The sequence below is a fragment of the Hydra vulgaris genome, chromosome 15, assembly GCF_038396675.1.
Source record: "Hydra vulgaris chromosome 15, alternate assembly HydraT2T_AEP".
In the NCBI taxonomy this organism is placed as follows: domain Eukaryota; kingdom Metazoa; phylum Cnidaria; class Hydrozoa; order Anthoathecata; family Hydridae; genus Hydra; species Hydra vulgaris.
This window is the reverse complement of record NC_088934.1, coordinates 44,964,514-44,982,456: the sequence shown is the minus strand read 5'-3', so window position 1 is coordinate 44,982,456 and position 17,943 is coordinate 44,964,514. Positions and strand designations below refer to the sequence as shown.

Sequence of the window (17,943 nt, the reverse complement as noted above, 5' to 3'; positions counted from 1 at the left end):
CATTTGAACTTTCATCAGTTAATTGTTTGCAGATAATATACTCAAGATCTATATTCAAATAACTATTATATCATCCTAATAATACGTCTATTTGCACAAATCTTAATCTTATTTCTGTAAAGAAAGACAAACATTATTCGTGGTACTTACATACTTGCTTGCCATTCTCTATATTAATATAAAATATTTTCACACAATATAAACGTAACGCAATGCAATGTCGATTTAAAAATTTTTATTTAGTTTTTTTTAAAAAGTTTGTTTTTTAGTTTCCAGCTTTCAAATTAATTTCCATGCAAATCCCACATGAAACCCACGTGGGATTTCCCATGTGTGTAAATACCATATGGTTCCCATATGTAACCCATGTGGGATTTCCCACATGGGTTTAAGGTGACAAATTTCCATACGGATACCACATGGGAAAATCCGTCCCACGTAAATCCCATCAATCCCACACGGAACCCACGCGGAACCCATGTGGGACGCGGTTTTATTTTTCACTGGGTAAAACCTTTGAGTACCTAAACTAAAGTTAAAGAAGAAAAGAAAATTGCTTTCGAAAGTTTTTAGAACTTTTTTTTACTATTGTAACTTTTTTTTTTCACTTTACGCAAAATAATTTTAGATTGATTCAAGATATTATGTTGAAGCTTTAAGCATTTCTTAGTCATCACATTGGTCTGAAGACTGAACTAAAATCAAGACATTAGGAGTTATATTTACATTGTTATTATTCCTAATTTATAATTTTATCATGCAAACAATCCTGAAAAATTAATCAAATATTAGTAAACTTTAAAAATTGATCTTACTTTTAATATTAAGAAAGTTTATTGCGCAAAACTTATTTGTAATATTAACAAAATTACTTGTGCAAAGTTTTATGCGAAAAAGAAGTTGTTTCTATGTTTTTGTCGTTTTTTTTCTATTTGTACAAAATTTTTTTTTTTTTTTTTGATCAAATGTTTTGTAAAGATTTTTTCAAAACTTCTGAAAGTTGTGTGTTATCTGTTCTCATAAACTCATTACTGGGGCTATCTTCTTCGTTATTCCGGAAAAAGTTTGTAAATTAGACCAAAAGCATTTAAGCATTATTTTAAGAGAGGAAAGGAGATCAATAAAATTAAAATTTTTTTCTTGGTTAATCAATTTTAAAGAAAATAACTTCATTATACCTTCTTGAGGCAAAACAACAAATCGCTAAAGAATTTGCGCCCAACATTTGCAGAATATCTTGAATGTTTTCAGGAAAAACAGTTACGTTGTTTTAAAAATAAGGATTTAATGTAAATAAGGAAAAACTGGATTTTAAATACTTACGAAAAGACGGAAATCTGGGAAAAGCAAAAATCGCGTACAATAAGTTCAACCAATCAATCATTGTTCCCAGCCAGGCTACGTATTTCTTAAGACTATGATTTCACAAAACAAATTAGGGTTTATTTAAGTTTTTCTTTAAAGTTTATCTGCATATTTTCACCGTGTTGTCGATAAATCTTAACTGTTAATGCTGTTCATGATTTATAGGCCAACTTCAAGTTCCATAAATGTCAGTTGTTTAAAATTCTGCGTTTCTTTTTGCTTTTGAGTGTAAATTTCGTTTGTACTTCGGGTCATCATGGAAAACACGCACTTACAAAATCATCACATACAACAACAACAACAACAACAACAAGAGCCAAAACAATCTACACGAGACATAAATAATGTAGGTGACTTTGACTTAAGAAGTAACGATATCGTTACAGATATATATAAACCAATTAAACGATTTTCGAGGCGCTGCAAAGTATGTCGAAAACGATTTCAGAATATAGAGACTTTAAGAACGCACGTAAACTTTCACAGAAAGGTAAAAAAGAATATAAATAATGTACATCGTAATTATTTCTGTCGTCTGTGTAACACAAGTCATTATGGGCTACAATCTTTCCTTGAACATCAAAAGGTGCACCAGGCTCGTTTTATTTCCAGCGATTTCTTGACAATTGATGATAGCACAACCTTGCCGATACAAAATGCTGGCCATGGTTCTAATGGTGGTGAACAGGTTTTACTTCGAACGCACAATGGTGACATTCAACTAGCTATTATATCTTCAAATGGACATATAAAGGATGCTTCAGGTACTACTATATCACCAGGTATGTGTAAATATTTTTAAAAACTAGTACAAGAATAATAAGTTTAACCTAGTTATTGTCTACAATCATGAAATTTAAGCTTTAATATCAAATATAACAACTTAAGATAAATGTTATGTTTGTTTTGAAAAAAATAAAAATTAATTCTGCTGATTTTTTAATATAATATAAAAGAATTTTAAAATTTTTTTAAATAAATGTTTTCATAAACATATTAAAAAAAAAACAAAAAACTATTTGGTTTTTAAGTTGTACATATCTTTAAAGTTAATAAAAATTGATTACAGATTTACGTTTTTTTTCTGGAAAACGCTATTAATATGTGACGAAAGTATTATTATGTCTGAAATAAAATAAAAATTTTTTTCCTCTTTAACTGACATACGTAAAATGCCTTTTTCTAAACAGAATTAATAATGTATCCGCATATATATTTTAAAATGTTCTGGCAAAATAAAACTATTTTACATTTTAAGCATTATTTAAGAGAGGATCAATAAAATCAAAAATTTTTTCTCAGTGATTAACTTCTGATTTGATAATAAACATTCTTTTGATTCTGTAAATATAATTCTTTTATCCCTATTAGGTATTGTTTTTGAGAAAGAACCTTGGAGCTTTGACCAATTTTCAGTTACTATAAATCTCAAGTTTTATTAACCAAAACTTATTCTTGCTTGAATCGTCATTCAGCAAAGTCACATCCTTTTGCTGTATCTGTCCCTGCATGCTCTAAAAATTTGTATTGGTCTTGTTTTTTTCCATGTACTTCAACTCTTTGGAACTCCCGCACACATCTTCATGTTTTCTTGACTCATACAACCTACAACTTTTCAAGTCTTACGGCAACTGTTTCCTTGCTGTTAAACTCTATTCTTTGTTTTCAAGCAACTCCCAACTTAATAGTGGTTGCTTGCAGCCTTGCTAGGAGTGAATTTGAAATTTAAAAAAAATAAATATAAAATAAAAACTGAATAGTTTTCAGTTGTTATATTTCTTAGTAGTGTAGTTTATACTTTTACAATCTTATAGAGTTTATAAATGTTAATGAAGTGCTAAGTTTGCAGGAATGCTACAGTTAAGCAGTCTAAAGTAAAGTTATTTTTTGTTTTAACGTGGTGAAGAGTGTAGAAATTGATTGCAATAAAATAATATTGTTAAATGATAATAAATATTTATAATTATAATTTATTTATTTATTATAATAATACAGGTAGTTATAAAATGTTTATATGATAATTCAAATAATAATAAATATTTTAGGATGTAACTATGTAACAAATTTTCAGTTTTGTTCTATTCCTGGGTTAAAAGTGTGTTTTCCTAACCCATTAGGTCTAGAACAGAAAGGAAATTGCTGTTATTCTCGAAAAACTTTGCTTCTGTGATTGGGACAATGAAATTTGGAAATTCGTGTGTTTTCGAGAAAATTCTTGTTTTGCTTTCAATGCTCCCTCTTATAATATTCCTTAACTACTAGAGTCCAGATGTTTCTACAGTTCTCTTATGAATTTGGCGAGAGCCATCGGAATACCCAAGCAACTGCTACTTCTGCATGGTAAACCTAAAAAGTTGTCGCACCAGCAAAAATGGCCCTCAGATCATTTATTCGGACATACTTTCTTCCATCGCCCCAGTATCACAAAGCACTGATCTGCCTGTTCCAACTCCATCTAAGCAGCGTTAGCAGATCATAAGATAGTTACTGGAGATATGGACTACGATTCCGCATATGAAGTTGGGGATAGAAAGCCGTACTTTCCTAACCAGATAGGCGTGAACAATTTAATTAACAACCTCAGACTTACAAAATCAAATGATTAGCGTCTTGTACCCAGGCTCAAACAGCAGAACTTGGTTGATGAAAAAACAAATCATGAATCAGAGGAAACAGCATCAAAAATTCTCCAACTTCTTTAGTCAGCATGATGGGCTGTGTTTCGACAAAGATGTTGCCGGTCTATTTCAAGCTATAGGTATCACGTGTAATCCTATTGAATGGCACCTATTTATTGACAGTTCATCCTGGAGCCTCAAACCCATATTGCTTCACAATAGAAACAACTGCCCATCTCACCTGATAACCCACTCTGTGCATCTCTAAGAGGACTACACCAGTCTCAAAATGTTGTTAAATGCATTAAAGTATGACAACTACAGAGGAAGGTCATCGATGTCTTCAAATTGGTATCATTCCTTATGGTTCTTCAAGGAGGTTTTACAAAATTTCCTTGTTTCCTTTGTCACTGGGACAGCCATGACACTAAAGTGCATTATCGCACAAAGAACTGGCCACAATCGACCAAGTTTTCAGTAGGGAATAGCAATGTGAAGTGGGAGTCTCTGATAGAACCTTATAAAGTGCTTACGCCATCGCTGCACATCAAGATAGGCCTCATTAAGCAATTCATCACTGCTCTTGACAAGGAGTCAGCATCATTTAATTACCTCCAAGGCTAAGGTCAGGGCTGGTATTTTTGTCGGACCACAGATCAAGAAGATCATAGAGTGTGAGGATTTTTCTTTGTAATCTAAACATTTCTGAACCTTGTTGAGTAGTTTCAGACTGTTTGTCTTTTTCTTGTGCAATTTTTATTTTTACCTGATCATAATGGCGAAAATGAAAAAAGGTTATTCTATTTTTACAAAAAACAAGTTTTCTTCTTGCTGTTGTTATGTAAGCAAAGTTTATGCTTAATGAAGTCATTTTTTCACATACTTTAGGCATAAGCAATTGAAATATAACACTTAGAAGACAGGAACAAAAATTTTGCTACATATTGTTCTTTATTTCCAGAAACCTCTTTTTTACCACATCAGGCCTTGTCACAACATCTTGCTGCAAAACAGAATATGCTTTTATTTCCCTCCTACAGGGTGGCCATTGGTCATGGAAATGTCATGGAAAGTCATGGAGTTCCTAAATTTTCAAATGTACTAGTATGTCTAGTCTAAGTCCTTTTTGAAAAAGATATTTTTGCAGTGTTATCAGATTATCAGAGAAGTAAAAGTAAAATAGTTTTTTTCAGTCTTTCTACTAATTAGTTTTTGGCTTACATCTTTTGTTAATGACCAAGTTGCAAATGCTTAGTACATGGCAAGTACTGAATATTTTACTCTCATGATTTATCATAAAAGTTTTTAATGAGTCATGGAAAAGTCAGTTTTCAAATTTGAGTGGCCACCCCTTCCTAACCAAACTTTCTAATAAAACTTATCATTTTGTCAAGTTGCTGCTTTACAGAATAACATCTAAACATCTGTTCACAATGATTGTTTTGTTTAAAAAAAAAATTTCTTGGCTGATTTATTTTTCATATATAAATGCTTTATAATGCATTTAATCTATTTCCTAATAACTCCTGTCTTAAATAGTGGTTGAAGCCTTGTTGGTAATGTATTAAAAAAACTTTTATTTGATATTATTTGTATTGCATTAGCTTTTGTTTTAAAAAGGCTGCTCCCAACAGAGCCTTAAATAATAATATTATGTTTTAATTATTAATTTGTTTTTATTATTACTACATTTTTACATTACTACATTGTTTATATTATTACTACATTTATACTAATGTCTTAATCTAAGTATCATTGCATGTATATTAAATTTTAGGGTTTATTAGCAACTTTCAAAATCTTGTTTCATCAAATGCTAATCTTTTACCAGATGTTATGTCCGGATGTACTATTGCACCTTCAAATCAAGCAGCATTGTCTGCTTCAAGACAGCCTTCCTTAACTGCTTCAAAACCAAACAATGATGGATTACATATTGATGTACCAAATCATGTAAGAGCAATCTATTTAAATGGAGACAACTCAAATATAAGTATGTTTATTATTTTTATATCATTATTGAATTATATTAAATATTGTTAAATTAATACTGACTCATTTATAAGCAGATTCCATGCACATATAATAGCAAGGATTGACACTCAGTGTGTTACACAAACATTATTTCTACTCTTTATCAATATATTATGAACTATTTATTCTTTAAGGATTTAGTTTATTATAAATATTATTGGTTTCTTAATAAAAAATTTAAATTATTATTAAACAAGAATATTGTATGGTAATTTTTAGATATTCTTTCCAAACAATTGGATATTTTAAACAATAAAGTGGATTGTCTTTTAAAACATTTTAACCTTTCTGTTGACAAAGATGGCAATCTTATTGCATCAACAGGATCACTTGACATTAGCCTTGACAAGAGCCTGAAAGATGAATACTCGTCTTCAGTCAGCTGTAATTCAGAAGGGTATCCTCCATCCTATTCTGTAATACAGGTTATATATTTTTAAACTCTTGTGTTCAAATGAAAAATAAAATTTTCAATTATATATATTTCTATATATACATAAATATACTCTAGCGTATATAGATCTTTATAACATACTTATTCGGAAAAAGAAGAAAAACCAAGAATAGTAAAAGAAAAGATTGCTGCCCCACACTAAACTCTCAGTTGATGTAGCAGCACCTATTTCTTCTGCGGCAGCAGGGTTTTTTAGTGTGGCGTCATACTAATTATCTAAACATGCATTTATAGTTGTGTCTGTCTGTATGTGTGTATATATATATATATATATATATATATATATATATATATATATATATATATATATATATATATATATATATATATATATACATGTATGTATGTATTTATGTGCGTAGGAATGTATCTATGTATGAATATATTTATGTATATATGCATGCCTGTATGCATGTCTGTACGAATATATATATATGCATGTATGTACCAATGTATGTATGTATGTAACAATAACCTTTTTTTGTTGACCTTCATAATAGATGAGTTTATTTTATTATCTTTATTCGTGTATCTGTTTTTAAAATTTAGGCATCAAAGGAACAACAGCAGCAAGAGTACTATGCTTTGACCCTTAGTAGTCGACAACTTCATCATGGTTTAAAAGGTGGCATTCAAATTATAAACCAATCTCCTGAAAATATGAAAATTAATCAGAAATCTACCAAAGGTAAAATTATTCTTGTATAGACAGAGGCAGTATTATAAAATTTTAAAATAAGAATGTCCTCATTTGAAAATAGTAAAAAACTTAAAAAACTTTTAGTAGCAACAGTAAACTTAAAGTAACTTATAAAGTAGCAACAATAGTATAAAAAATGAGTTTCCAAGTATTTGAGTATATGGGCAATTCCATTTTTAACTTATGTCACATGCGTAACAACTTTATCAAATATTTGCCTATTTAAAATGTAAATCAAACTTTTAACTACTTTGTATGAAAGCTGTTAGTCTAAAGAATAAAATAAGCTAAAAAGTGGCCAAGAGTCTGGCCAAAAGAACTTATTTCTGAAAATGCCACTTATCTTACATTACATGGAAAACAAGGTAAAAAAGTTGCTTCAACTTCTAGGTCAGATTTCTGCGAATCAGTAAAGCGGTTTGTATTAAAAACTTTCACAAGATGTTGTGAATTCTATACCAATTTAAAAAATATATAAAAATTTATCAGAGGTGACTGCCTATAGAAAATAAACTGTTTTTTTTTTGGTACTATATATTTAATTTACGTTACATCACTTGCATTAACAAGCGAATATTTTCGAGGATTTTTATATCTGTTATTAAGGTTAGAGCTATGTAATAAAAGAATTGCAGAAGTATTGAACTCATCTATTAAAAAAAATTAACAAAGGAAATTTTAAAAAACTGGTGGCACTCACCAGTTTTTTAAAATTTAAAAATTTCCATGAACGCTATGAAAAATCACCTGAGTGATTTTTCATAGCGTTCATGGAAGTTATCAAATCGAATACAGTTTTTCCGCAAGACCAAGAGCAACTATAATAAATTATTTTAGTATTACAACTTTATTAATACTTATTTGAGTCGTTTAAATATGAAAATTTTTGGTTTGTTGAAGTTCTTACTTGCACTTCTCACATTTATGCGTATTTCCTTATTTTCATTAGGTTGAATTTTTAAAATGCTGCAAAGTATTTACATTTAAATCTTTTAAAATACTTTTGACGTAAAAACTGCTATCACAGTTTAGGAGGGAGAAGGGTACAGATATATGTGATCGTTTGTGACAGGAGGGAAGGGATTAAAAATTGAAAAATGTGTATATATATATATTTATATATATATATATATATATACACATATACATATATATATAAATGTTTTACTAAAACAAAAATTAAAAAGGTTCTAACTGATTTTTTTTACATTAGGAGAATAGCAAATAAATCTTTTTTTTTTTTTTTCAATGTCTAAATAAAATTTTTATATAATTCTTATTTTTATTTATGTATATTTATATGTCAACAAAAATAAGAATACATAATAAATAAAAAAACAATAATATAAGTAATTTTAATTAATATTAAAAAGAAATAAAAGATTTTTTTTCAAAATTCTCCAAATATAAAAATTTTCAGTTAGAACCTTATCAAACCAACACGACAAAATAAGGATTTCTTAATTCATTTTGTTAACAAAAAAGCACCCGAACTTTAGTAAATACATGCAATTTTAACTTACGTTACACAAATTTAAAATAAAAATGTGCTTTAACTAAGCATCATTATTCAAAACTTTAAATATAAAAACATAACATTGAATATTCTTTCGCATATCTTATTAAAAACATAAGTTTTTAAGCTAAATTTTTCAAAAAACAAAACTTTATCATGTTTTTGTTAACTTATGTTGTATGAAAGTAGAAAAAGTTCTTTCGTTATTCTGTTGAAATATATATTTTTTATAAAGTATAAAATCTGACCAACAACAATTGGAACATGTTTGCTTCATTTTCACGCTAAATTAATTCCAATTATGCAAATAAATTCATGGTTAAAATAACATTTTACAATGATATTTTTAATGATTAAATAACTTAAATTAAAAGCTGAAGGTATATTTTGAATAAACTTTCATGTGTCTACATCAATATTCAAATCATCTACATCAAATTGCTAAAAGTTGACGAAAAAGATAACAAAATTTGACTACTTTTTAATTTTCCGCCGTGGAACTGCCAATATGCTAAATATTAAAATAAAAAGTTTAGAAAAGTTTTAAATTAAAAAAAAAAAAAATAATGTAAAAAAGAAATAAAGTATAACTTTGTTATGACTTTTCATTGTTACACTATTATTATAATATAAAAAGAAGTATGTAAATTAGTAGAGAAGCATTTTAAATGTTTTTCTAACAAGACATTAGATGTTCATTTTCATATTTATTAAAAATAAATAAATGGATTTATATTAAACTTTTATTGTAATTGTTCATGGATATTTCAAGCTAATCTGTTTTATTAGTAAAACAGAAACCGTGTTTTTATTACTCAATATAAATTGGTGTATCTATTGCAGTAGTTAACTGATTGTGTTATTAAAAACAGTATTGATTTTTTTTTTAAAGAAGAGAGGGCTTTTTTAAAAGAAGAGAGGGATTTGAGTCCTTTTTTGACTGAAAGCACAGCTAACAAATAATCAAAATTTACAGTTAATATAGGGTCTCACTTACCCTGAGTCTCACTTATCCTGAGTCGACACTTATTATAGGTTTTAACTAACAGAAATTTCACAACAAGTAGATATTTTATATTTAGTGTATGAACAACATTGTCATAAACTTCTATAACCGCAATACATAGTTACTTTTATGAATTTTTAATACTCTTGTGAACGTCAGCATATGAAAATAGTTTTTTTTCAAGTGGCTGCTGTTAGAAGCGTTTCAAATAAAAAAAAGGAATTTAAAAAGATAACAAAATTTAATTTCTAAATCGAACTCAGGGAAATAAAATATGAATCATTCTTAATATTATTAAAACTGCTCATCATTATAGTATAAATGTATTTATAATAATCAATACTGTTTTTAATAACACAATTATTTAACTACTGCAATAGATACACCAATTTATATTGAGTATGATATAAATTGTACGATAAGTATGAACTAAAAAAATTATAGTTCCATACATATAGTATGTCCAATGAATAATCAATCTGTTACTTTTTTACCATAAAAATAAATACTGTTTAACTTAGATAATTTCAATGGCAAGACAAAAATATAAGGCCAAAACTTGTAGCTTAAAAGGAAGACTTCAGTATACATCAGGGTTGATAGATTTAAACCAAATGGTTTAAACCATTTGAAAAATATCAGTTTGAACCAAAATAATATTTTTTAAACAACTTGAAGTTTACATCTGGAAAGTAAAGCAGGGGGTGGATTTACAAATTGAACTATATCTTTCATGTAAATATGAATGCACCTATTTAAAAGCATAAAGATGCTTCTGAGAATTAATTTCTCATGTATATTAAATTTAAAGTATGTTATTTATTTGACATCGCCTATTTGTTTTTTAAATGCCTTACATATACATATGTATTATAAACACCTATGTAAGCCAGTTTACATGGAGAAAATAAAGCGCACATAATATAAACTTTTTTGTAAAAAAAAATTTAATTATATTGATGTTTTTTATTTAGTTATTTTTTAAAAACTCTTCACATGATATAATTTCAACATGGACGAAAAATCTTCAAAAACTTTAAAAAAATTTAAGCAATAACAAAAAGTGCCATGTAATTTTAAAAAACTGTAATCTTAGCTTTTCAAGTATTCAACTCATTTATTAAAAATTAAATTATGTATGCCTTTTTTAATGGTTTGGCGTTCTCTCTCTTGTTAAAATAGAGCTTGCTAAAGTTTTCATATTTGATGACTTTATTGGCATTATTATCATTTTCACATATTTGTTTAAGTAACTATTTTATAAAATAAATATAAAAATAATGTAAAAATTAATTGAAAAAAAACCCGTTAAAATAAAATAAAAATATATTTTTAAATTTTTTTCTGCATTTTTGCATCTAAAAAAACAAATACTATTCTTGAAGGAAGAAGGAAGAAAAAAAATTCAGTCAAAATATCATCAATTATCATCAAAAAATAATAACTTAAATTTCTTAATAAAAGCCTGCGCAAGACTATCTCGGAGGGTGGCTCCAATAGCCTGTCAAGTTTATTTTAGGGCTATTCGTAGCTCGTACAGTTATTTGCTCCTGCCGAAGCTTAGAAAGAGAGAGAGAGAGAGAGAGAGAGAGAGAGAGAGAGAGAGAGAGAGAGAGAGAGAGAGAGAGAGAGAGAGAGAGAGAGAGAGAGAGAGAGAGAGGTAGATAGATAGATAGATAGATAGATAGATAGATAGATAGATAGAGGGAGTATTAAAAGTGGTAAAGCATGTTTTTATATACAGAACATTAAATAATGATTGATTTATGTATTGATCAGTATTACTGATTATACCAATAATACTGATAGAAAATATAATTTCAAGTGAAATGCCAATGCTTTTTTTTTAATTGAAAAAGTTGATTAAACACAACTTATTAAAAAGAATTTATGTGGTTGTGAGATTAAACCAAAAAAACCATGAATGTGTTCACCTAAAAACCCACTGTTTTTTTTCTCGGAAATAGTTGGTTTTTTTTCAACCCTGGTATACAAATAGTCAATTACGTGATGTTATTGCGGTTAAAAAAGGTATGGTTGTGTAGCAAGCAAGGCGTTTGGAATTCCCTATCAGATGCTTAATAATAAAATATCTGGAAGAACTTCTTTGAAGATACAACACTATGAGTATGAATCAGTATTAGGTGAACACATTCAAAACAAGTTAGTTAAATGGTTATACATGCACAAGAATGTGATTTTCCATGTCTGTAGTACAGCTATTAGATACTGTACTAAAATGCTTGAATCCAAATCCAACAATATAAAAACTCAATTTACTATTGACCATCCTGCAAAAGGTTGGTTTCATGCATTTCTTCGTCGTCATGAACAGCTATATAACTGAGGAGAAACTAAAAAAGTCATAAGAGATTGGTTTTGCCATCTTTTATGGCTCAAAAACTCCAATTTTATGAGAAAATGCTTAATATTTGAGTGATTCAATGTACATTTTCAATATGGATATGGATAAATGATATTTAGTTATCATGAAAAACTCATCATAAAAAAACATCAAATTACTTGGTAAATGAGTTAAAAATTAATCAAACTTTTGATTAATTTTTAACTCATTTCTCTTTTCTCAGTGATTTTTGTGGAAATCTTTTTGCCAACAAAAGGGCATTGACAATGAAGGACAGGAAGTAAACAAGGAAAATCTACCAGAGACATGAAATTAATATATAATTTATCCTTCTTTGGCAAACAATATTAAAAGTGGCTTAAAAAATATCAGAATTTTTCCATTTGATGCTAATAGTATTGACTACACAAAGATTGTTTAAAGAATCAACTTTAATTGATGCTCTAACTACTTATTTAGAAGAGAACCGTTCAAGTGTGACTTTATCAGCTTCCTCTCACGTAACCTTCAATTTAATTGTGCATTGATCCAAGTATTTTAGAGCTGTTGAAAATAGCTGACAATTATCTAGGTTGGAAAGGTGATTTTGAATACCTCCAACTGTATTATTTTTGGAAAAGAGTCTTATCTGAATCTTGAAAGACCATAATTTTACCTAATGAAGTACAACAGAATAATGAAAATCTATCACCAACTGATTACAGTATTGTAGTGGTAATAGAACCAGAACCAGCTTGTTTCAGTTTAAAATTAGCAACAGAAATTATAAATCCAATTGAAAACATTTTAATATGGCCGAAGCAACCGGTCCAAATGTTCAAGTAAGATCTGAAACATAGCAGGAAATTCAAAAGACAAAAATGCAAGAAAAGTCAAAAATAGACGAAGAAAAATTAAAGAAGAAACAATTTGCTGCAGAGAAAAAGAAAGCCTTGAAATCAAGTCTGAAAACAAGTTACATTTATATGTTGATAATAATTATAAAATAATACTCTTTTAGTTTAACAACTTAAAGGATAAGTGCTAAAATAATAGAAATACTTTAAAATTATTAGTTTTAATTCATAATAATATTTTCATTAATGTATACTTCATGTTTATGTAATGGTCATTCATATTTATTTATATTAACTTTATTATATCAACTTGTTTCTCCACGCAGCGGCCTTGTTCATCAAGTTTCGTGTTTTAGACTTATAGAGTCGAGAGGGGGTTATAACCACAATTAATTAATTAATTAGCCTCCTCGTCTGTAGTTGCCTTCTCAGCCTTGGGAAGGAGAATTAACATTAAAATATATATATACCTAAAAATGTTTAATAAATTGTTACAAATGCATTATTCTTTCATTTGAAACCATGAGTGCATTATAAAGAGACACTAAAAAGCTGATTTTAAAATATTATGTTACAAATGCATTAATCTTTCATTTGAAACCATGAGTGCATTATAAAGAGACACTAAAAAGCTGATTTTAAAATATTATGTTACAAATGCATTAATCTTTCATTTGAAACCATGAGTGCATTATAAAGAGACACTAAAAAGCTGATTTTAAAATATTATGTTACAAATGCATTAATCTTTCATTTGAAACCATGAGTGCATTATAAAGAGACACTAAAAAGCTGATTTTAAAATATTATGTTACAAATGCATTAATCTTTCATTTGAAACCATGAGTGCATTATAAAGAGACACTAAAAAGCTGATTTTAAAATACAGAGTAAGTGGCAACAAAATATGTGATAAGTGTGAAACACATGCAATAAGAATGGGAAACTGCACTTTAAAAATTTGATTAAAATAGTAACATTAATGATTTAAACTTCTGAGTGAGAACAATATTGAACTAATCTTTAAATTTTTCATTGGCTCCTGCAAAAGTTCATTTCCTATACATTTTTACATTTTTAGTAATCTAACATAATATAACTTTTTGCTAAACTCACGTTTAGCAAAAAGTTATAATATGTTAGATTACTAAAAATGTTGAACATCTGTTGAAATAGCCCTAGCTGATTTTTTTGAATAACTTTTTTTTCAAATTGATTTTCGATTGATTTAACAAAAGTGCTAAATAAATCATTGTAAATATTTTAACAATCCTGCAACCAATATGTTTTCTTGATATCAAAGTTTTATTGTACTGTAATTGGAAATGAAAATAATTACTTAGAAAATTTAAATGTAGTAGACTTTTTCAGCTTGGTTTCTAAATAGTTAAAAACAAAAAGTAATATTTTTATTTCCTCGATTACTTAATTTACTAGAAAAATTTAACACAATAGAATATTTAATAATAGCTATTCTTCATACAAGCATCAATGTAGCATGAAATGTCTAATTGCAGTAATTCCTAATGGAGCTGCTCGTTTTGTTTCAGATCTTTATGCTCCTCGCATTGATGATGTCACAATTTTTCAACAGTGTAAGATTTTGTTTTTTATTAATCCTGGTTGCAGCTTATTCTTCATAATACAAGACACTCACATTGTTTCTACCAAAACATGGGACCGTTTACATTCCTGCAGGGATGCGGAGCCCCAAAAAGGACTCTGGATTTGAAAGTCACAAAAAGATTACTTCTTTCTAGTTTTTGGTATTCAAGATTTAAAAATATAAAATACCTTATGGGCTATTAATGGGGAAAAAATCAATTTATGAACCCGAAGTCCTTAGTTATAATGGCAGCAAGAACTCTGGGACTCCAGGACTCCGGGTTTAAAAACAATAAGCTCCAAGTCATTAAATATCATAAATTTTTTTCTTATAGCAGATCATTAATCCACCAACATGTTTAGAGCTTCTGGACACCAGAGACCATAAAAAAGTAAAGTTATAAAGCCAGAGTCCTTTTGGGACTCCGCATCTCTGCATTTCTGTCTTTCTTGGAAAACAAAAATCTCTTAGAAGAAGAGTTGATTGCATTAAAATGTATTGATAAAGAGGGTGTTCATATTGAATATTTTAATAAGTCATTAAAAATTTTAAACTTATCAATGGAACCATCTCACAAAAATTTTTATTGCTTCACAACTAGTTTACATTGCAGCTTCCCTCATTAACTTTGCTTAAAATAATGCAGAAGCACATTAAATTTTATTATTTTTTTTAAAACCGCAATAAAAATGCCTAAAAAGTTTTTTTAAATAATCGTGTTTTTGTTTTTTTTATTGTTTTATAATATTTTTAAACATGCACGAAGTGTTGTTACATCAACTATCTTATAGCCTGCTGCTACAAGGAAGTGCATGGAAGTACACTAAACATGTCATGTGTGCACATCTGCCAAAACTAATCCCAATACAGTTCCATATTGCTGTTTTTAAATGACTGTAATGCTTATTGTGATAGTTACGTCCAATAGTATACCATTTTTCATTGAATGGTGAACATGTGCACATAAATTATAAGTATTTACAGAACTTCTGTAACAGAAGAATCAACTCCATTTATAGTATAAGAAGTTAAAAAAATATTGTCAATAAAACAGCTATTTAATAATGCCCGTTCTTTCCTATTTTTCATTTATAGTATCATTTAATTTGACACCTTGAGTTGTGATTTTATTTCAATATAAATTTGAAGATAATTCTACCATTTAATAATAAACATGACCTCAGGTAAACAGATGGTTTGAAAAGGTAATGTATCCCAACCGATTCTGGGTAAAGACATATTAACTATTGATTGTGAAATATTGAATAGTTTTGGATTGACCAATTACCACCATCCACTTTGCTGTCAACTTGAATTCCTGTTTTTATACACCAAGAAACCCTTTCTATTAATTCAGACCTTTTTCTTCCATACATCGTACTTGACTATGCTTATACAAATGATTTGTTTGTCTGAATATCAATCACAAAATACTAAATAGTAAAATTTCGTGGCTTTGTTCAAACGGTATGCCATTAAAAATTTTAAAAATAAAAGTTAAAATTAAAAATAACTTAAAAGTTTGTTTAGTATTTCTAAAATTTAAATTTTAAATATATTTAATATTTCTTCAATAATAATTTTCTCATGAGTAAAATTAAAATAAATACTTTCTATTTACTCTATGTATTCTTACTGATTAACAATATATAATTAATAAAAATGAGAATTCAAAACTTAGCAATAAATTGATTGCACTTAAAAGGCTCTAATGAGACCGATAATTTGAAAAGAAAATTGTCATTGAAATAATTTTCTGAGGGTATTATGGCAAAGTCAATATAAAGCTTGTAAAACTCTAGTTCGACTTCGCAGTAAAATTTAAGTTATTTTTTTTCAAAATGACTCATAAAAAGTAAGCAAAAACTTGCTGATGGGAAGCCAACAGCAATGTTATCTATTTTATTAGAAGATTCTAAAGTGATATCGCAAAGGTTATTTTAGTTCAGTTTTGTTGATTTTAAAATAGATTTTACTGCATTTAAATAGAATTAAGATCAATTTTTATGGTTTTTCTAAGGAATAGGTGATTAGTTAGTAATTATTATTAAAATTGGTGTATGTCTAAAAAACGATGTGTCTAAAGCCTAAAGTCTGACTTTCAGGATGCAATTTTTTTATTTTCGGAAGACCATTAATATGAGCACGATTTTGTTAGAAATATGGTTTTTATAAGTTAAAGAAATTAATTTTATTTTTAAATTGTTTTATCTATTTCATGCTGAAAAAAGTTTTGGTAAAAAAAAAGAATTTTAGTTTTTTTATTTTAGCTTAATTTTTATTTAAATATTTGTTTTAATTTCGAAGGAGTCGAGCTCTGGGTTCCATCACAGCAGTATTTGAATCAGTTAGCAACATTAGAAGACCAATCGCCTCAGCACGGTGTCATTACTCAAGATATAACATCTAGTTCGTTTATACCAAATCAACTAATTGAAAAGGTAAGGTTTTAAAGACATTATCAAACATTATTAACAATCATTTTTACATAAATATGTTCTATATTACCCCAGTTGGCACATACTGTTATGAATACGAACAAGTTAACATATATTTATGAATTTACAGCGTGGTATTATATTGATTATTCTCAAGATTTTTTAGTATTATTTGTAAATTTGTGTTGTGTTATTGAAGGTTTATGTGGAGAGTCGTAGTCGTGCCAACTTTGCTAAGAATTTGACATTTGCAATATTTTCTGCTGAAGAAAGACAAGGTAAAAATTGCACTGGTAGAGTGTTTGGTAAAGCTCAACTTAAAGGACAACTTGATCAGACTAAACTTCAAATGGTGAAAGAAGCAACTTTTCGCAAATATCCGTGTCCAACTGAACATATAGATATGGCATGGCGTAAAGAGTGTATAACTGCTATAGACTCTGGTCTTCGAAATGAACATCGATCTTCTCGATCTGTAGCAATGCAGCAAAATAACGAAGAAAGTTCACGCGCAGTTAAAAACACGTGACAATGCCAAATAAGACTTTTTTACTTACATTATTATGGGTAAGCTCATAATAATAAAAGTTCGAATCTTAAAACTATGCTGCGTGTGTTCTAAGTTAATTAATAAAATTGACTTTAGGAAGGAGTAGGGGGGACGGGTTTTACTGAAGTCTATACATATTTATATATACATTATTTTATTTTTTTCAAAAGTAATAAACAGAGAAAGGTATTTTCATCTAAACTTAATTTTTTTAATGAAAAAAGCTCTTACTTTACTCATCAAAATTTTGAAAACAGCCTTAATAATATACAAAGTGAAAAATAAGTTCGCGTAATAAATATTTTATTATACAGAATTACGAAAAGCAGTTCAATTCACGTAATTTTAAACAAATTATGAGCTAAATTTAATACGCAACATTACAATCAAACAGTCTCAAAGTGTCTTAGGAACTTATTTACCGCAGCCTGCAGCGTCTTTAGTATGATTTAGTC

The 17,943-nt window shown here is 28.2% G+C and overlaps 1 protein-coding gene across 2 annotated transcripts; it reads left to right on the top strand.

Moving 5' to 3' along the window:
* The first annotated feature begins 626 nt into the window (after nucleotides 1-626).
* Nucleotides 627-17,689, top strand: LOC100203861 (uncharacterized). Of its 2 annotated transcripts, none has more exons than XM_065820494.1 (6): nucleotides 627-2,129; nucleotides 5,761-5,976; nucleotides 6,237-6,442; nucleotides 7,021-7,159; nucleotides 16,808-16,941; nucleotides 17,138-17,689. In XM_065820494.1, the coding sequence occupies exons 1-6, from the start codon at nucleotides 1,622-1,624 to the stop codon at nucleotides 17,465-17,467; spliced, it is 1,533 nt and encodes a 510-aa protein (XP_065676566.1). In that variant the 5' UTR covers nucleotides 627-1,621; the 3' UTR covers nucleotides 17,468-17,689. The 2 variants fall into 2 exon arrangements, with proteins under 2 accessions (XP_065676566.1, XP_065676564.1); XM_065820492.1 differs by having other exon boundaries at nucleotides 627-2,147.
* The last annotated feature ends 254 nt before the right edge of the window (nucleotides 17,690-17,943 follow it).